This window comes from Phyllostomus hastatus, unplaced genomic scaffold (genome assembly GCF_019186645.2).
Source record: "Phyllostomus hastatus isolate PE091 unplaced genomic scaffold, TTU_PhHast_1.1 phas_scaffold_501, whole genome shotgun sequence".
Lineage (NCBI taxonomy): Eukaryota > Metazoa > Chordata > Mammalia > Chiroptera > Phyllostomidae > Phyllostomus > Phyllostomus hastatus.
This window is the reverse complement of record NW_025334033.1, coordinates 46,780,007-46,800,824: the sequence shown is the minus strand read 5'-3', so window position 1 is coordinate 46,800,824 and position 20,818 is coordinate 46,780,007. Positions and strand designations below refer to the sequence as shown.

The 20,818-nt window shown below is 40.7% G+C and overlaps 1 protein-coding gene across 3 annotated transcripts in view; it reads left to right on the top strand.

Moving 5' to 3' along the window:
- The window catches only part of DCAF5 (DDB1 and CUL4 associated factor 5), a 98,510-nt gene that overhangs the window by 60,977 nt on the left and 16,715 nt on the right, over positions 1–20,818 (top strand). For all 3 annotated transcript variants that reach the window (XM_045822543.1, XM_045822542.1, XM_045822544.1), the window contains exon 7: positions 6,795–6,861. In XM_045822543.1, coding sequence (XP_045678499.1) covers positions 6,795–6,861 — 67 coding nt within the window. The remainder of the gene's footprint in view (positions 1–6,794; positions 6,862–20,818) is intronic.

Sequence of the window (20,818 nt, the reverse complement as noted above, 5' to 3'; positions counted from 1 at the left end):
GGTCAGGGCACCTGCCTAGCTTACGGGTCTGGTCCCCAGTTGCCTCGATTGATCGATGTTTCTAGAAACATCCCTTCCCCTTTCTCTAAAAATAAATAAATAAGGTCTTTTTTTAAAAAGACTCATGTAAAGTAAGTTTTTAATTTTTGATTTGCCCTTTACTGGTAAGAATGAGATTAAAGAAAAAAACCCAAGAAAAAGTAATGTATTATTCATATTCCCACTAGGACACATACTTCACTAGGCCACAATCTTAATATCATCTAACTTAGTTTTTGCTTTTCTCAAACTGAACAGTAATCTTCACTTTTTTTTTCATGGTGGTGTTTTAATTGTGAATGTTGGTTGTGAAGTCCTACATCACAAGAGGGAATAAGAATGTTAAATTTAGAATTTCTGGCAGCCATTCTTCTGATTATGTTTCTTTAGCTTACCTACTTATAAAGGGCTATTGGCTGCTGGGCCTTCCTGTTATTTAGGCCAGAGGCAGGCCCTTTACTCCAGGTCAGCTGCAGACCCAACACTGGATTGCCTGGGTAAGAATGTGCAGGTACTGTCTAAAATTAGATACCACACCCTGGCTGATGTGGCTCAGTGGATTGAGTGCCAGCCTGCTAACCAGAGGGTTGCTGGTTCGATTCCCAGTCAGGGCGCATGCCTGGGTTGTGGGCCAGGTCCCCAGTGGGGGACATGAAAGAGGCAACCACACATTGATGTTTCTCTCCCTCTCTTCCTCCCTTCCCCTCTCTCTAAAAAGAAAGTAAAATCTTTTTTTTTTTTTTTTTAAGATTTTATTTATTTATTTTTAGAGAGGGAAGGGAGGGAGGGGGAGAGAGAGAGAGAGAGAGAGAGAGAGAGAGAGAGAGAGAGAGAGAGAGAGAGAGAGAGAGAGGTATCAATGTGCGGTTGCTGGGGGTTCTGGCCTGCAACCCAGGAATGTACCCTGGCTGGGAATCGAACCTGGGACACTTTGGTTCCCAGCCCGTGCTCAATCCACTGAGCTATGCCAGCCAGGGCAAAGTAAAATCTTTAAAAAATAAAATAAAATTGGATACCAAGAAAAAAAGGAAGAAAGAGAGAAACCTATACCTCCAGTTCCACTGCTTGAGGTTAAGTTCATTTTTCTGGTTAATTCAAATTGTTATTGCTTTATGAATTTGGTTATACTTACGTAGTTTGAATTTCCTTTGGTAGTGGTGAGTGTTGGTGCTATGTGGTCTTTGTTTTCTTGCTCCCAACAGCAAATACTTACATATTTGTAAGATGGCTGATCAAGACTTGCAATGCCGTTAGCATTGACCATTAGCAGGGCCTCAGCCGGAGGTTCCAACTCAAGTCTGGGAGGAGACGAACCCTTCCAACACAGCTTTAGAAGAGAGGAATCTGTTCAGCTGCTCTGATGATGTTAAATGTATCTCTGCACTCAGCCCACTTGAAATAATCTTTATTTCCACAGAGCTTTAAAAAGTAAGAAGTGAGGGAGGGAGAACAGAAGAGCTCTTTTGGCTACCTTATGTTTTAAAATAGCCCAGAACTCTGTTCCCTCTCCTGGAATATTCTTCTGCCAGATAGCCACAAACTTGCTCCGTCATTTCCTTCAGGGCTCTGCTCAAAATGCCATTTTATCAGAGAGACCTTCTGTGACTGCCCTATATAAAACGGAAGCTGCCCTGGCTGGTGTGGCTCAATGGGCTGAGCCCCAGCCTGCGAATCCAAAGGTTGCTGGTTCCATTCCCGATCAGGGCGCATGCCTGGGTTGTGGGCCAGGTCCCCAGTTGGGGGCATGCAAGAGGCAACTAATCGATGCTTCTTTCTACCTCCCTTTTTCTCTCTCTCAAAATAAATAAATCTTTTAAAAAGTAAAACAGAACTGACCACCCCTACATTCCCTATATGCCTTAACCTCCTATTTACTTTTTTCCTCTGTATCACTTACCACCACTGGACACATATGCATTCTTTTTTATTTTATTTTTCCTTTACTCACTTCACTCACGTTATATATGTATATAATTCTTTTTCTCTTTCCATCCAATAAAATGTGAGTTAAGTTTCACGAGGGTAGAGACAGGGTCTTTTTTGATCAATTCTGTATATCTTTTTCAGGAACAGTGCCCGACATGTAGTTGACATTTGATAAATATTTGTTTAATGAGTAAAGGAACAGATTCATTTATTTCAGTCTCCCATAGTCAGCATTGTCCTGGAAAGCCAACTCTAAAAGCTGGAAGAGGCCCAGCAGACAACCATGACACGTCATAAATGCATTCCTCAGGGCAGTTTTGTGATTCCAGTGTGTGTGAGCACTTAAATGGTCTGATTAGCCGGCAGTGGCTCAAGACCCTCTTCTTGGAATCATGCCGAACTGTTCCCTTGTGGTAGTTCCAAGAGGAAGAGAGAGTGAGCAGTTGCCCTTATCCCTGACAGGAAGCCTGGACATTGTATGCATTTTCTACATATTTTAGGAGCTGTCATATTAACTCCAAAAGGCCTTAACTCGGTGGGAGTTTTCTTCCTTCTAAGGCAGTCTTCTGAGTCAGTGTTCCATCTGGGAGTCAGTCCCCTTCTACCTTTTTCATGGCTTTCCCTGGGGAACAGCTGAGTGGGAAAGCACCGATCCTTCACAATGAAATAGTAAAACCTCCGTAAGCCCACCCTTGGCTCACTCTTTTCTAATATTTATTTTTGTTTGTTTAGTTTTGTGGGGGCAGGGTAGCAGGAATTCTATATGAAGTTTTATAGCCTCTTTTAAACATAGAGCATGAAATGTCAAGCTGTTGAATAATATTTATCATATATGCATGTATATAAATGATTAGTGGACAGTTCTTTTATATTATGTTTTATAAAAGAATTCCCACTCCTCCTTGCACCCTGCCCATGTGTCTTAATTTGGGTTCAGTTTTCAGGTGCAAGTTGTTTATTTGGAAATGTGGGAAGTAGTAGAGAAATGGACATGTGAGATAGGGAAACGAAGAGTGCTTTAGTGAGCCAACTACTGCTGTGGGCAGTTGGGTTTGATCTTGAGGGGGCGGTGTATAGAAGACATACTTCAGGGTTACTCCACCTGGGACAAGGCGGCTGGGATATTGGTTGGATACTAGTCATTGGTTGAGCCTGTTCCCAAGAAATGTTCATTCTCTAGAGCAGCCTGCTAGGCTGTGGAGAAGCCTTGGGGCAAAAAGAGACCTGGATATCGGCAGTTGGAGGTCCTGGGGAGCATACAGAGCAGTGAGGCCTGAGGGATATGAATAGGCATCGAGGAGTGAGCTACACCATGCATTCTGTCCCCTTAAAACGGCCGTCTGCCTGAGCACCATCGTTTTACCTTGGCTCCTTTTCCCTCTTTGCACCACAACTGTACCTGCGGCTGGCTCGGTGCTCATATCTGTCTATCCTCGCCTCTTGTGAATCACCAGGCACCTTATTTCTCATAAAGGCACCTAGTAATTTCTGCTTCATGGTATGGTAGTTGTGTACCTACATGCATATTTTCTACTTGATTTCAGCTCTTTGGGAACACAGGTATCACATTGTATGTCACTGTAAGCCCCAAGTGCCTGGTGCATGAATGCTTGGTTAGTTAAAATGAATCTTTCCCCCCAACTAGTAGGTGGTTTTGCCAAACTGGCTGTCAGAGGAAAGCTCTTGGGCTTCTGAATTCCAGCTTCTTAACTTCAGCCAGTGTAGTGTTGGAAACTGCAGGGAGTTATTCAGGTCAGAGCAATGAGGATTCCTCTTTTTTGTTTCTTTTTTTCTTTCTTGGAGAAATTTTTAAGTGTTCAGTTTCATAGTATTAAGTACATTCCCATTGTTCATTAACCATCACCACCATCCATCTCCAGAAGTGTTTCTTCTTGTAGAACTGAAACTCCGTACCATTAAACATGAACTCTCCTCCCTACCCTACCCCCAGCCCTTGGCAACCACGGTTCCACTTTCAGCCTCCGTGAGTTTGACTACTGTAGGAACCTCATAAGTGCTCTCGTACAGTGTCAGCCTTTTTGTGACTTTTATTTCGCTTAGCATAATGTTCAAGATTCATCCATGTTGTAGTGTGTGGCAGAATTTCCCTGCCTTTTAAGGCTGAATGATATTCCATTGTATGTACAGGCCACATTTTCTTTATACATTTCATCTGCCGATGGACACTTGGGCTGCTTTCACCTTTTGACTGTTGTGAATAATGCTGCTCTGAACAGAGGTGTGAAACTCTGTCTTAGAGAATTCTTTGAGGACCTATTTTATGTTTTGTTTTGTTGTTTTTATAATTTATTTTTTTAATTCATTGATTTGAGAAAGAGATACATTGATTTGTTGTTCCACATAGTTATGCATTCATTGATTCGTTCTTGTATGTGCCCTGACCAGGGATTGAACCCACAACCTTGGCATATCAGGAAGATACTCCAACCAACTGAGCTACACAGTATTTCTCTTAATGAGTGTGAGGTGGTGTTTCATTGTGGTTTTGATGTGCATTTCCTTTGTGATTAGTGACATGGGGCATCTTTGCATGTGCTTATTGGTCATTTATATGTAGCCATTATATATTTCTTCTTTGGAAAAATATCTTTCAAGTCCTTTTCTCATTTTTTTTAATCAAGTGGAGGGTTGTTGTTGTTAAGGAAACTTTTTTAATTGAAGTATAACAGGGTTAGTCTTTGAGTCTCCTTGCCTTGAACATGTTTATGTAGTGATTTGCCAAGTAAGCATAGGCTGGCAGCTTAGGGACTTCAGCTCTGATCCGGCTTCTACCATGCCTTCACAGGGTGATCATAGAATTTTAGAATTAAATGAGCCTCCACGTGTGTCTTAGTCTGTTCTAGCTGCTGTAACAAAATACCACAGACTAGGTGGCTTATAAACAGTAGTAATTTCTTTCTCACAGCTCTGGAGGCTGGAAGCCCAAGATCAGGGTGCCAGCTTGGTTGGGCTGGCTTCTCCCTACTTCCTCACATGCCAGGAGGGGGCTGGAAAGCTCTGCTGGGTTTTCTTTACAAGAATGCTAATCCCATTCAGAAGGGCTCCACCTTCATGACCTAATAACCTCCCAAAGGTCTCACCTGATGGCATTACATTGGGCGTTAGGATTTCACACATGAATTTGGAGGGGGGCACATTCAGACCATAGGAAAAAGTGGCCATATGAGGAAACTGAACCAGTTCTTTTTGCTGAGTCCTATGAACACGATTTTCATCATCTTTAAATGTGCATTGTTATTTTTTGCCTCCTTTTCTCAGGTATCTTGCTGACTGACAAATTGATTTTTCATGTTTACGAAGTATTTAGTCAAGTATTTACATTAGGCATCTAGTTGCTTATATGTTGGACTTGCACTTTTTGAAATTGTTCAGTGTCTTTCTTAAGAAATTTTTTTAGAAAATGACAAGCCTTTCTTCTTCTAGGGAAATAAGCAGATGGAGCCAGACAGCAGTAGTAATGCTGACCTCAACTTAAAGTAGAACACTTTTGTTAATCTTTGGAAGTAAATAAGGCTTATTTGCTCTCAGAATTGCTCACTGTTGCTGTTAGTGTTTTTTAGTCCTAATTAGAATACATCTAGCCTATCTTTTTGAGGTTGAGTAGTTCAAAGCTGCCACATACAAAGGGACTGCGTATGTCCCGGGCACTGGCTCGTGGCAGGGTTGGCAGTGGCTTCCCGTTCAAAGACGTCAGCTGACAGGTGGGAAGTTCAGATGCTTGGTCTGGCGTAAAAGATCTCTAGGAAGCTCTTTTTTTTTTCTCTGTATTTAAACATTTTTGTTTTGAAAAGTTATGGTAAAATATACACAGCATAAAACCTACCATTATAACCATCTTTAAGTGTTCAGTTCTTGGGCATTAAGTAAATGTACATTGTTGTGTACCTGTCACCACTCTCCATCTCCAGAATTTTCTCGTCTTCCCAAGCTAAAGTCCATACCTGTTGCACAGCAGTGCCCTATTCCTCCCTCTCGCCAATCCTTGGCGACTAGCATTCTTATTCTGAATTTGACTACGTTAGGTACCTCACATAAGTTGAATCATACAATATTTGCTTTTGTATGTAGCCTCTTTCATTTAGCGTAATGTCTTCAAGTTTCACCCATGTTGTAGTATATGTCAGAATTTCCTTTTTAGTGTTGAATAATATTTCATTTTATGTATGTGCTACATTTTGTTCCTTCACGCATTCATAGACATTTGGGTTGTTTCCACTTTTTGGCTATTTCGAACATTGGTGTACAGATGTCTCAAGTCATTGCTTTCAATTCTTTGATATACACCTACCTAAGTCTGCTGGGTTATGGTAGTTGTATGTTTAACTTTTTGAGAAATTGCCATACTGCGTTCCACAGTGGGCACACCATTATGTATTTCCACCAGCAATGCAAAAGGGTTCCAATTTCTCTACATCCTCACCAACACTTGTTTTCCATTTGTTTTTTGGTAATAGCCATTCTAATGGGTGTGAAGTGGTATCTCCATGTGGTATTGATGTTTATTTCCCCAGTTATCAGTGATTTTGAGCATCTTTTCATGTGTATATTGGTCATTTGTATATTTTCTTTGGAGAAATGTCTGGTCAAGCCCTTCAACCATTTTGAATCGGGTTGGTTTGTTGCTAAGTTTCAGCAAAGGAGCCTTTTGATTGGCAAACACTTTTAAGACAGTGTTTGCTGTGTGGTACCTTATGAGTATATCTCCATTTGTCTTGTTTATTTTTAAAAACATTCTCTGTATAGGTAAATAAATATAAATATATTATGAATCAGTTGATATATAAATAATAAATTTTTTGTCCCAACAGTATATCCTTTCAGGCTCCGATGACTTCAATCTGTACATGTGGAGGATCCCCGCCGACCCCGAAGCGGGTGAGTATGTCCGGGTGCGAAGCTGCTGCTGCTGCTGCTGCTGCTGCTGCTGTCGCCACCGCCCTTCGGCGAGCTGTGCTCTGAGGGGGCAGATCTGTAGCAACAGGGGAAGATGTTTCTCTTCCAACATAATAAGACGTTTATCAGAAGAATGAGTGGAGGAAATTTTAAAATAAAAATTAGAAGCCAGATTTAACTATAACCGCATACATAACTATATCTGACATAGTGATGCTCAGTTTTTTCCTTCCATAAATTTCGTTTTAGACTTCATAGATCCCCTCTATGTCCATTTTTCTCTCTCCTGTTTCACACCTGGAATTTTTTATCTTGCTTTTATATTCTTTTCCTTTATTATTTATCTGCATGTCCCTGCTTATTGCTCTACAAATAGCTGTTAGGGCTTCTTCCTTTGGCCTCCCTGATGATGTTAACTAAAGTGAAATTTTCCTTCTTGACTGACTGATGGCCAACCCTAGACATCAAAGAAATTATGAGGAAATATTTCTGCATTTACAAGTATTTTGGAAAAAAACCTTGCAGCTTTCTATAAATTTGGATCCAGGCCAGCTGATGTGTCAAATAACATGGATCATTCTTCTTTTTTAAAAATATATTTTTTAGATTTGTTTGCTTTGAGAGAGAGAGGCATCAATTTGCTATTCCGCTTATTTATGAATTCATTGGTTGATTCTTGTATGTGCCCTGACCAGGGGTGGAACTCACAACCTTGGCTTATTGGAACAATGCTCTAACCAAACTGAGCTACCTGGCCAGGGCAGGTCATTCTTTACTCTTCTTAATAATAGTGACCTCACATGCTTAGTTATGTTACTAACATGTTACTGGTTGCTTTCTACTGGTAGAAAAATGTATATTTTTTATTCTCAGGACAGCTTAATATAGACATCTGTTCTGGGTTATACATGGTATCAAACTGGAAAATGGGCATTGGGAAAGTTATAGAGGACTGTACCAAATGTATATTGTACAGAATGTGTCTAGTGCTCAGTTTAAGGAAGTTGTTGGCTTGCCTGGTGCTGAGTTAACAATATTGTTACCTACATTTGCCTTTCAAAACTTGTTGAGGCCCACCTTTGGTGTAACTATCCTATTGCTGTGTCTAGTTACTAAACACATTGCAAAAGGCCTTTCCCCTGCTGGAATTTGGAAAGCATGAGTGAATCAGCTTACCTTTGAAAGCACAACCAGATGGGGCAGCATCGCCTATGTGAACCAGAAGTGATGTTCTAGCACCAGAGGTAGTTCTGCATTGAGTCTCATAACCCCCATAAATTCTAGGTTGATTAGCTGAGAAATAATCTTTGGGCTTAATTGTATCTTTTACCAGATCTTGAAAAGCTTTTAATTATTAAGTCAACATGTCTTTAAAATAGAAAGTGGATAACCCCCTTTTCCCAAGACTGTTCTCTGGAATCTTTCTCATATTTGTATAAACAGAGAAGGGGGGAAGAATTAGCAGTAGTCTTGCTGATATTTTCTTCTTCCTATTATTTCTGTTCTGACTTAGGGTATGAGCTACTGTTCAGCTGATTTTCTCAGTAGATGATTATGTAACCTCTGGATTGGCAAGCACCTGGTAGCTACTTTAGCATTCCAACATTAACACTGGGGAATGGGTACCTGGACTTCCCAAGGGTTGTATAGGCACAGCGGGTTTAAAGGAATCCATTTCTAGATTCTTAATTTGCATATGTATTCTTTCACAAAATCAACATTCCTAAGAGGGGACCAATTCTCCTTTTCTATCTCCCGTGTCCCTTTGTCCTCTCACTTTACAGGGAAAAAAAAAAGCCCCAAAACAACAAAAATCAGAAAATCAAAAATACTCCACAGATTTCTGACTCTTTGAACCTTAGCGTGGTGCATTGCCCTGAGGTGTAAAACCCAACAAGGTGCCAGAATATCTGGAGTATTCTTTAATCACAGAGCCAAAATTAACCCCTCATAATTTCTCCCTTATCTTATGAATTTATAATAAATTTCTGCCATTATATGTAATTTTTATAAAACTTTACTAGAAGTTTATTTTGATCAATTATGTTCCATTAATAATTGTAGTGTTAATGCTAATCCAAGACTAAAGTTTTAATAGTTAGAAGCTTCAAGTCACAGTGTATAAAGAAAAATTTAAATTTGTATTTATATTTTTGTTGGTGAAACTATGATAGAGTTTTCATAAAAATTAGGTTGAAATTTTAAGGCATAAAGTGGAAATTTTATTTCAGAGATGAAAAAGGAGTAATGTAAAATTTTTATTGAAGAAAGAACATGTTAGACTTCAGGTTCCACACAGGGTGTAGAAAGTAGCTCCCACTGCAATAACTACAAAATCAAATGACAAACGCCATATTTAAGATGCCAGAGAGCTAGAAGTGTGCTAGAAGAGCCAAAGTTCTGAAGAGGGAAGAAGAGCCCTTCCTAGCTGAGCTCAAGGTGCTGGCCCTTTTCTTTCTGAGGGGCATGCGTGCATGGGCTGCAGACTGGGCTGCCACGAACAGACTCTGCTGGGGTCGAAAGAAATCAGTTTTTGGTGGCCATATTTGCTTAGTGCTGGGGTTGCATTGGCTGCTAGGGGGCTGGGCCGGAAAGGTAGAATGAAATTCCCACAGTAATATTGGGTTGGCCAAAAAGTCTGTTTAGTTTTTTCCAGAAAATAAATGACACATTTTTCACTTTTACTAATAACTTTATTCATTTGGATATTTTGAGTATGTTGGCTATCTTCTGCATGATAGAACATTGATTGTTCTCAGTTGGTGTCTTGATTTGATTGTTATGAACTTCAACTGGTCTTCCCAACTGTGGAGAATCATCCAGCAAGGAATCTCTAGCATGAAACTTCACAAACCACTTTTGACATGTTTGATCAGTCATTTTCTCCATACACTGCACAAGTTTTTTTGTTGTTGGGTGGTTTGTTTTTGTTTTGCTTTTTTTGTTTTCGTTTTTTGTTTGTTTTTTGCATTTCCGTTGCATTTTTACCTTTCTGGAAATAATAGAGCATAATATGCCAAAAATGTTGCATATTTTCTTCTATTTTCAGTATTAAAATGACTACACAAAAATTCACCAATTTTGATAACTTTTTTTAATGCACACTGATATGACAGCTATCACAATATAGTCCAACAAAATTGTTTTGAATGAAGTTAAAGACAGCTAAGCACTACTAGAGCCATCTTATGGGAAAAGGCATATGAACTTTTTGGCTAACACAGTACAATGCTTAGGAGACAATCCCACAGGGCATTGGTCAGGTTTTGAAGCTACATGGAAAAGAAAGATAAAGAGCAAAGCTTAAAACCTCCAAAGGACAAAACATTTTGAGCAGAGAAGAACAAAGACTTGCCAGACTTTCCATCAAAAGCCCAAGAGGGCTGCACTCGAGAATGGGGCTGGACCAGAAAGGTGAAGAAATATCCCGCCATCTCCTGGTACTTAGGATACAGACTCCAATTAGAGGAAGAGGCGTCATTAGCACTCTACAGGTCTTACTTTTGAAACCAGAAATAGACTTATTGCAGCTAAAGAAGCAACCCAGCCCTGACCTAGTAGTTCCTACTGATTGGATTGAAGATGATCAGCTGTTTACCTTATTTTCTCAAGAGTGGAATGGGTAGCTGCTGTATGGAGGAAATCAACCTTAGTTCCTGTAATTAGTCTGTAAGGGCTGCAATAACAAAATCCCACAGACTGGGTAACTTAAAAAACAGAAGTATATTTTCTCACAGTTCTGGACGCTAGAAGTCCAAGATCAGGGTGCCAGCAAGTTTGATTTCTCCTGAGGGTTCTCCTTGGCTTATAGATGGCTGTATCTCACTGTTCTCACATGGCCTTTTCTCTGTGCACACAAGTCCCTGATGTCCCTTCCTCCTTATGAGGTCACCAGTATTATTGGATTAGAATCCTACCTTTAGGACTTCATTTAACCTTAATTAGACATCCTTAAATGCTCCATCTTCAACTATAGTCGCATTGGGGTTTAGGGCTTCAACATACAAATTTGGAGGGGGACAACTCAGTGTTACTGTTCTTTTATACTCATTGTCCAAAAAAAAAAAACAATAAGAAATTATGAGGCATGAAAATGTGACCAGTAATTGAGAGGGGAAAAAAAAGTATAAGCTAACCCACAATTTTATGCAGAAACTTAAGTTAACAGATAGGGACTTTAAATATATATATGATAAAGAAAATAGAAGAAAAGATGGGCTAAATTGATGAAAAGATGGAGAACTTCAACAGAATTAGAATTTATTTAGGAAACAAAATGTAGACATTCTAAAACTAAAATGTCTAGAGCTAAGAATTTGTTGGATGGGTTTAACCTCCAGAGCACAGGTTTGGTGGTGAATAGAAGACAAGCCAGTAAAAGATAACCAAATTGCAGAACGATGAGAAGAGTGGAAAGAGCAGAACAGAGTGTGAGAGACAAGCGGAACACAGGTGATCTGACATTGAAATTGAAGTCCCAGAGGGATGAGAGAGAAAACGAGCAGAAGCAACATATGAAGATAAAAGAATTTTCCAAGACAAATAAAATACACCAATTCTCAGATTCAAGAAACTTAGTAACAAGTAGGAGAAATACAACACACTTAGGCACATCATAAGTCAAACTATTGAAAACAAAAGATAATGAGAAGACGAAAAGCAACCTGAGGAGATGGATGAATTACCTATAAATAAGCAACAATAAGATTGGTGGCCAAATTATGGAAGTCAGAATGTAATTGAATATGTCTAAAGTTCTTAAAGAATTAAAACAAACTGACCCAATTCTATATCCAGGGAAAATACCCTTCAAAAATGTAAGTAAAACAAAGACATTTTTAAAAAGAAATTATAGAATTTTAACATAATCATTTACAAGCCCTCAGTGAATTAATGCATCTAGATATTGAACACCTGAAGTGAATTATGTCACAAAAAGAGAGGCCATTAGACATTGTGTGGCTCCTGATGGAAAAAAACAGCACTACCCCTAGTCTTGGGAAGTAAACCAACCTGAATCTGATCAGATCTCAGGACCCACCTTTCAGTTTGCAGAAAGTGCAGAAGTCAAGGGGCGTATTGTACTGTTTGTGATGATACAACCCACAGAGTCCAACCATTAGGCCCATGTTCTTCAACAGGTATATTCTAATGGAACGGAAGGATGGACAGGAAGAAACCTGTTGTTTAAGACACTTAAGAGACATATCAAAACAAAAAACAGGCAAAACTAAAGTACTCAGGAATGCACACCTGGATAAATAAAAATGTGTTAAAATGCAGAGAAGTGAGTAATATAGAAGTCAGGATAATGGTTACTTTAGGGGGACAGAAGGGGTTTTAACTGGAATGAGGCACATAGGGGCGTCTGAATGGCCAGGAAAACTCCATTTCTTGGCCTGGGTGTTAGTTACGAGGGTGTTCACCTCATAAAACTTCATTAAGCTATACTTTTTATGCTTGTTTTCAAATCTCTTTAAAATTCCTCAGATGAGAACAGAGGTGGTGTTCAAGTACTGCATGGGTGTCAGGCCCAGGTCAGGGGCCTCCACAGTTTTCCGACTGGTGGCTTACTGGGAAGGGCCTTATTCTCGTTCTTCCGCCAGTAGCCTTTTACTCCTGTGAAGGTAGCGCTCATGTTCCTGTCTCCATCTCCAGAGATAGCAGCCCCGAGTTTATTTAGCGGTACTTCAAAAAAAAAAAAAAATAGTTGTCAGTTTCCCAGATGTACTCGTTTCTCTCCTAGATTTGTTCTACCTCTGTTTAAGGATTAACTGAATAAGTTCAACAGATGTAGACTGACTAGACCAGAGAAAATCTTTGGTTCCTTGATAATTAAATGTGCCACATGTGTTTCAGAAAGTACACTCAGGATCACATGAGCTGTTTTTGGAAGGCACAGAACCCATGACCGCTTATACGTAGAGTTGGCTGGAAACCCACTGGTTTCCACATGGGCTGTGGTTGGTCCTGGATCCCCATCCCCTACTTGGTGCTTGGCTTTTGTTGTGCACAAGGGTAGGACCTTATGATTATCTCTCTTGTAGATTCACTAACTGGTGGTTGAAGGGTTTGTTTTCTCTGTGTAACCTTAAAATTACATCATCAGTCTATCACAGTAAGGCTGTCTCTTTGATCATCATCTTGCTCTGCATGTAACCAAAGTACCTTTTTGGGTTATTTTTAACAAACCTTTGCTTATTTGAGGCTTCAGCCTTCCTGCCACTATTATGACAACTTACCCACATTTTTGTCTTTTTTCTTGTTCATACATTTTGCTATCCTTCCTTGTTTTTTTTTAATTTATTTAAATATTTTTATAGTTAAGTATTTTTATTATTAAAGTAATATAGGCACATAATTTTAAATCACATAACACACAAAGCTTTTTAATGCAACAGTTTCTTTTTCTTCCTATAACATACACATAATATTTTTGAATTTTCAGTTTTGGCTGTTGTCTGTTGGCTTTCTACCATTGAAATCAGCCAGTTCCCCTGAATAGCAATCTTTGATCTCTATCAGGAGTTTATTTACCTGGCAGTTGAATTATGGTACCAAGAGCCAGATAGGGGAATAGAACTATGGATCTCACATGTATACACAGGTTTTTGTTTAATCCCACCCCAGCTGTGTCTGTTGTTCCCAGTCCAATATCTCTTTCAGCTGGCAACCCCTACACCTCTGCTTGTGTGTGGGGAAGGGGTAGTTTCCTGGCTTTGTGTGCTGGGGGAGGGGTGGGATGGTGAAACTGCTCTTTATACAGCCTTTCACTAATCCTGTTTACAGCCCTACCCTTCATCCTGACTTCAGGGATACTTAGCACTTCTCATTTTTATATGTGATCTCTGTTTTTCAATGTTGGCAATTCATAGTTCAAAAAATATTCGGCAAGGTTCAGCAAGCCAAACATAACATAAGAGGGCTAGATGTAGTTCTTGGATTCTACCTTTGAATGCTTAGATGATGAAAAGTCTGTCGGGAAATTTCTAATCTAATCTACTGTCTCTTTGGCGTAAACAGTATGGAATGAGGCTGAGTTTGCTCTCTAGGCACGTCAGTTGAACCGAAGGTACTAAGGCAGTCTGCTACAGGGAAACTGGTTTGTTGTTATATGCCTTAATCGCATAATCAGATGATAAGCAATCAACATTTATTGAATGCCTGCTGTGTGCTTCACAGTGTACGCCAAATGCTGAGAGAACTATATGGAGAGAAGTCCTAAGTGTGGGCCAAAAGCAAGGGTGTCTTTTTCTTCTTCGCCCTTCTGTTCAGAAAAACTGACAGTCCCTGGAGGATTTTTTTTTCTACATGCACTCCAGAGGGATGAATTTTATTTATTATATAAACAGAAGACAGATGAAATGTATTTATTGTATAAACAGTACTGACTTAAAGAATTGGCTAAGTAATTCTCATTGAGCTTCCTAGTGGGCTGAGAAAACCGTTTTGAGAAGTAAGATCTAAAACCCATCGTAGAACTTGCTACCTGGCAAGATAAGGCTTGCTATTTAGTTGATGTCAAATAAGATATTTCTAAAAATATCTTTAAAAATTAGAAGAAAGACTAGAACTGCCAGTTTTGCTGTGGCAAAGAAAAAAACCCATCAGAATATGTTTCACAGCTCTGAAGTAGGTAGGAAGAGCATCTGTTTTTATGTGACAATTCTGAAAGTAAAATAAATAGATCGCCAGTGATGTATAGAGTCAGTGTGGTGTATTGGAAGGAGCATTAGACTTAAAATCATACCTGGTTTCAAGTCCAGTGTTGCTACCAACTAGTTGATTCAGTGATTCAGTCTAGGGAGGTTATTTAACAGCAGTTGTCTGAGCCTCAGTTTCTTCTGTAAAGTTGCCTCTGTCCGCACTGCCTCAAATCATGAGATGATTTAACAGTTTTAGAAACTTTCTTAAAATTGTGTGCTTTCAAATGTAAGACATTGTTATTGTTAAGTATATAATAAGACCGGTGCCCATAGATCCATATTTCTAAAGCATTTTTTCCCTAGTAACTTAGGGTGGAAGTAATGGATTTGGCAACGTGTGGTGGAGATGGGTGTCTGTGGAAAATACTCATATTGCCTTCTCCTTCCCATCCCCTAATTCTTGTTGGGAAGGGCTTTAGGGTTTTCACAGATAGAGTTGCTTCCCCTGAGATGAGCCTCTACTCAAAGGCTGTCTTATTTATAGAAAGAACCATGAGTCGTAATTGAGTTGGTAGGCCTGGGTTTAAATTCCTGATCCACCCTGGGTGGTGTGGCTCAGTGGTTGAGTGTCAGCCTGCAAATCAAAGGGTCATCGGTTTGATTCCCAGTCAGGGCACATGCCTGGGTTGTAGGCCGGGTGCCCAGTGTGGGGTCCACGAGAGACAACCATATATTAATGCTTCTCTCCCTCTCTTTCTCCCTCCCTTCCCCTCTCTCTAAAAATAAATAACTAAAATCTTTTTTTTTAATTCTTGATCCATTCATCTTTTCGTTGGAGGCTTTGAAAAAAATTATTCTCGCCAAATTTCTGTTTCTTTGTAAAATAAAAATATTAACAACATCAATAGTAATGTCTACCTTCTTAGGGATATTGTGAGGGTACTCAGTAGCCACTCAGTGATTGTTATTCCTTATTAAGAAAACTTCTCCCTTTTAACTTCCTTCTGAAAAACTCCTTAGAGCAAGACATTGCCTTTCTCTGGTGCCTTGTGAATGGTCGGTTATGTTGTTTTTGTATGAAAGCTGCTCTCCACTCCGTAGTTTAAGAGGGGGGAAGTTATATGACAAATGTTTCCCTGAACGGAGGGCAAAATGTGCAGTTTCACTGCCAAGTCACTGCAGCCACCCCCACTGCCAGTGTGCTGGGAACAGCTGTAAGTGCGTTTTCAGGGGCCTGCATGTGTGTGCATGCTCTGTTTCTGCCCGTTCTCTACACATGTGCTGACTTTCAGAGAGTTAGGCCTGGGCACCTGCTTTTCCCCCATGTAATTAGGAGAACAACTGTTTTTAATTGGTACAAGTAGTTGGTTGCAAAGACATGTGAAGTACAGATGATGAAAGAAGAACTTAGTGTAATTGACTTTTTGTGCAATTAAGCATTGCTGTCTGTGGAGCTCTTTGAGCTCTGCTAACAGCATTGGCCATCCCATCTGGCTTTTCTTAACTCTTAGTGGTCCGTGACCCCCAGGAGACAGCCACTGCTCCTTCCGTCTTGTCAGTACCCTGATTGTACTTCCCTCTATGGTTTCAAACTCGGAGACCTTGGGACTGTTCACTTGGGCCTTTTGAAATTGCTAAAGGGTGTTCAGACAGCTCTTTTAGAGACAGCAAGGAAAAGAGTAGTCCCTTGACTCTTTTTTTTTAAGATTTTATTTATTTTTCAGAGAGAGGGGAAGGGAGGGAGAGAGAGGCGGAGAGAAACATCGACTGGTTGCCTCTTGTACACAGCCTGGGTATGTACCCTGACCAGGAATTGAACCAGCAACCCTTTGCTTTGCAAGACAGTGCCCAACCAACTGAGCCACACTGGTCAGGGGTAGTCTCTTGACTCTTTTTTTTAAATTATATTTTATTGATGATGCTATTACAGTTGTCCTGATTTTTCCCTCTTTGCCTCCCTCCACCCAGCACCCACTCCCTCAGGCAATCCCTCCACCATTGTTCATTTTTTTAACTTATTTTTTTTATTGTTGTTTGGTTACAGTTGTCTGCATTGCCCCCCCCCCCCCCAGGGCTCTCCCCTGCCCTGTCCAGCCCCTGCACCCAAAAATAGTCCCCACCCCATTGTCTTTGTCCATGGGTCCTTTGCACATCATATTTCCCTCCTTTCCCACCCACCTCTTGTCAATGTCAGTTTGTTCTTTATTTCCATGTCTCTGGTTCTTTTTTGCTCATTTGTTTTGTTGATTAGGTTCCACTTGTAGATGAGGTCATATGGTATTTGTCTCTCACCACCTGGCTTATTTCACTTAGCATAATACTCTCCAGTTCCATCCATGCTGTCGCAAGTGTGGGAGTTCTTTCTTTCTGCTGTGTAGTGTTTCATTGGGTAAATGTACCAGTTTTTTTATCCATTATTTTGCTGATGGGCATTTAGGCTATTTCCAGCATTTGGCTATTATAGGTAACGCTGCTATGAACATAGGGGTGCATAGGTTCTTTTAAATTAGTATTGCAGGATTCTTAGGGTATAATCCCAGCAGTGGAATTGCTAGATCAAAATGGAGTTCCATTTTTAGTTTTTTGTGGAAATTCCATACTGTTTTCCACAGTGGCTGCACCAGTCTGCGTTCCACCAACAGTGCACTAGGGTTCCCTTTTCTCTATAACTTCACCAGCACTTGTTTTACTTCTTAATCCCCTCAGCTCTTCACCCATTCCCCAGCAGTCCCCTCCCTTCTGGCAGCCATCAAAGCACTCTCCGGATCCCTGAGTCTGTCTCTGTCCACCTTGTTTGCTTAGTTTGTTTTTCAGATTCAATTGTTGATAGATTTGTATTTTTTGCCATTGTGTTGTAAATAGTTTTGATCTTTTTCTTAAGTAAGTCCCTTTGATATTTCATATAATAATGGCTTGGTCGTGATGATGAACTCCTTTAGTTTTTTCTTGTCTGGGAAGCTCTTTATCTGCCCTTTGATTCTAAATGATAGCTTTGCTGGATAGAGCAATCTTGGCTGTAGGTACCTGCATTTCATGACTTTGAATATTTCTTGCCAATCCCTTCTAGCCTGCAAAGTTTCTTTTGAGAAACTGCTAATTTCTCAAAATCAGCTAATAATCTTATGGGAACTCCCCTGTGGGTAACTAACTTATTTTCTCTTGCTGCTTTTAAAATTCTCTCTCTGTCTTTCATCTTTGGCATTTTAATTATCATGTGTCTTGGAGTGAGCCTCTTTGCATCCATCTTGTTTGGGACTCTCTGTGCTTCCTGGACTTGCATGTCTATTTCCTTCCCCAAATTAGGGAAATTTTCTTTCAGTATTTTTTTTTCAGATGGATTACTAATTTCTTACTCTTTCTGTTCTCCCCTGTGATGTGAATGTTGGACCTCTTGAAGTTGTCCCAAGGGTGTTTATACTATCCTCATTTCTTTGGATTCTTTTTTCTTTTTGTTCTGCATTGTTTTTTGCTTCTTTATGTTCCAAATTACTGATTTGATTTTCGGCTTCATCTACTCCACTGTTGTTTCCCTGCAATAATGTTATTTATTTCAATTAGTGTATCGTTCATTTCTGACTGGGTCTTTTTTATGCTGCTGAGGTCCTTATTAAGACCCTTGAGCATCCTCATAACCAGTGTTTTAAACTCTGCATCTGCTAGATTGCCTAGCTCCATTTCACTTAGTTAGCTCTTGTTCTGGAGTTTTGATCTGTTCTTTCGTTTAGGCCATATTTCTTTGTCTCCTCGTTTTGGCAGCCTCCCTGTGTTTGTTTTCTATGTATTAGGTAGAACTGCTTTGACTTCCTGTCTTGGTAATGTGGTCTAATGTAGTAGGTGTCCTATAGGGTCCTATAGGGTCCAGAGCCTCCCCTATCACCCAAACTCAAGGTGCACCATTTGTGTGGAGTGAGAAAACCCTCCTTTTGTAGCTGAGCCTTGGTTGCGGTTGGCAGATCAATGAGAGGGATTTACCCAGGCCGGTCAGCTGTAAGAACTGGCTGTGACCACGGACCACCAACCTCCGCCCTCCGTGGAGGATCGGCTGTGCAGGTGGTGCTTCAACATGGTTGGTAGCTGTTCACTGAGTATGAAGGCTCTGGGATTCCCAGGGTGGTGCAGGCCAAGGTCAGCCTCCACCTGTGTTCTGCCCGGGGCCACCCTGCCTGAGATGTAAAGCCATCTGAGATGGCTGCTACTTGTGCTGGCCTTGGAGATTCCCAGGTGAAGCCAAGCTGTGATTCTAGGCTGGCTGCTGCTAGTGTGGGGCCTGGGGCCCACTGAGGGCAGTTGCTGCTTGTTTTAGAGGATTTAGGAAGCAGGGGTGGGTGTCTAACCTTTTGGTGTCTCTGGGCCACACTGGAAGAAGAAGCGTTGTCTTGGGTCACACATTAAATATGCAACACTAACAAAAACTGATGGGCAAGTAAAAGGTTTTAAGTAAACTTATGATTTGTGTTGGGCTGCATTCATAGCCATCCTGGGCCACATGTAGGCCATGGGTTGGATACCCCTGTATGTGAAGCATGAGCCTAGACAAACCATTCATATGGAAAGGCAGCTTGGGTGGGGCAGAGTGTCTGGTGATCTCCAAGACGGGTCCAGCAGTGTTAGCCGGGTTGATGGAGTCTCAGATATGACACCAGCTTGCCAGGTCTGTTGGGGGAGGGTTTAACAAAGGAACAATGGCCTCTGCTTGCCCCAATGCCAGACACTTCAGTCTCTCCCTGTATGCCACTGGTGTCTTTCAAGCTGCTATTCTGGTGCTGGAGCTCAGAGGGAGTGAGTCAGAGTAGGTGAGTCTGGGTATGGGTTCTTTAGAGGAACTGCTTGGGGCTTCAGCAGTTTCTTTCTCCAATTCAGTCCCCACTGGTTTTTGCAGCCAGTGGGGACTTATCTTCCTGTGTATCTTCCTGACACTGGAACCCTGGGCAGGTTGTCTTGGTGTGCGGCTGGGACTCCTTGCCACCAAGATATCCCTCCCAAATTTTTATTCACCACACGTGGGTGAGGGGCCAACCCATTCCATGTCTGTGCCCCCTCATACCAGTCTGGAGAGTAGTGGTTTCTTTAAATCTGTGGTTGTCGGACTTCCATTCAACTCGATTTCTGATGGTTCTGAGTTATAGTTGTTCTATATTTTAGCTGTAATTTTGATGTGGTTGTGAGGAATGGCGGGCCATGGCTGCCTATGCCACCATCTTGACTGGAAGTAGCCACTAGTCCCTTGACTCTTAAACCAGTAGATTCTTAATTCTACCAGTGGAGTTAGGAATGAAGTAGATTAATTGCCTTAAGATCACTTAACAAACCTTGTTTCAGTAGATAACAGCTTTTGCCTTCTCATTCAAGACTTGTTTGAAAGAAAATGATGAGGGCATCTACTTCCATTTGTTTATTTACTGAGAGGAACCTAATAAACAAAAACTAGCGAGCACGACAGAATCAGAGGCATGGAAACATGGAACAGTCTGACGGCTGCCTGAGGAGAGGGGGCGGGGGTAACGATGGAAAGAAAGGGAAGGGGTTAGTCAAAGAACATGTATGAATGACCCATGGACATGGACAGCAGGGTGGGGACTGACTGTGGGAGGAGGGCAAAGAGGGGAAAATTGGGACAACTGTAATAAAACAACACTAAAATATTTTTAAAAAAACATTATGCAAAGCCATATGGGCAGTTGAAAGGTAAACACTTTTCTGCCTTCAAAGAACTTCCAATTTAAGATGGGTGAGAAAAGTGTATGTGTGTATGGTACTCTAAATTTAAAAATGGGTTCCAAGGCCCATAAAAAAGATAGGGCTTGAAAGGACTTTGGGTATCAGTAAAGTTTTCGTGAAATTAGCATTTCAGAGGACCTTGAAGCAGGGGTAGGATTTTAGCCCCTTTATTTCTCTATTCTCACTATAGTAAAAATGCTAGCAAGGAAGAGAGAGAAAGAATGGATGGAAGGAGAAAGGGAGGGAGGGAGGGAAAGAGGGAGGGAGGGAGGGGAATTCCAAATGGACAGCAGAAAGATGGAGAAAGAGAAACACTTAGAAAGATATAACCCACATGTTGGATAAGAGCCCACTAATAGAGTCTGGGTTTTTTCCTGTTTGCTTATATTCTGCAGTCTATTAAACTCACATCTTTTCATTCATTCACCAGATACTGGATTGGCCAAAAAGTCTATTTAGTTTTTCCATAAAATAGAAGACACATTTTTCATTTTCACCAATAACTTGGTTGATATTGATATTTTGAATATGTTAGCTATCTCCCACTATTGGCTTCTAGTGAATAGAGGACAAGG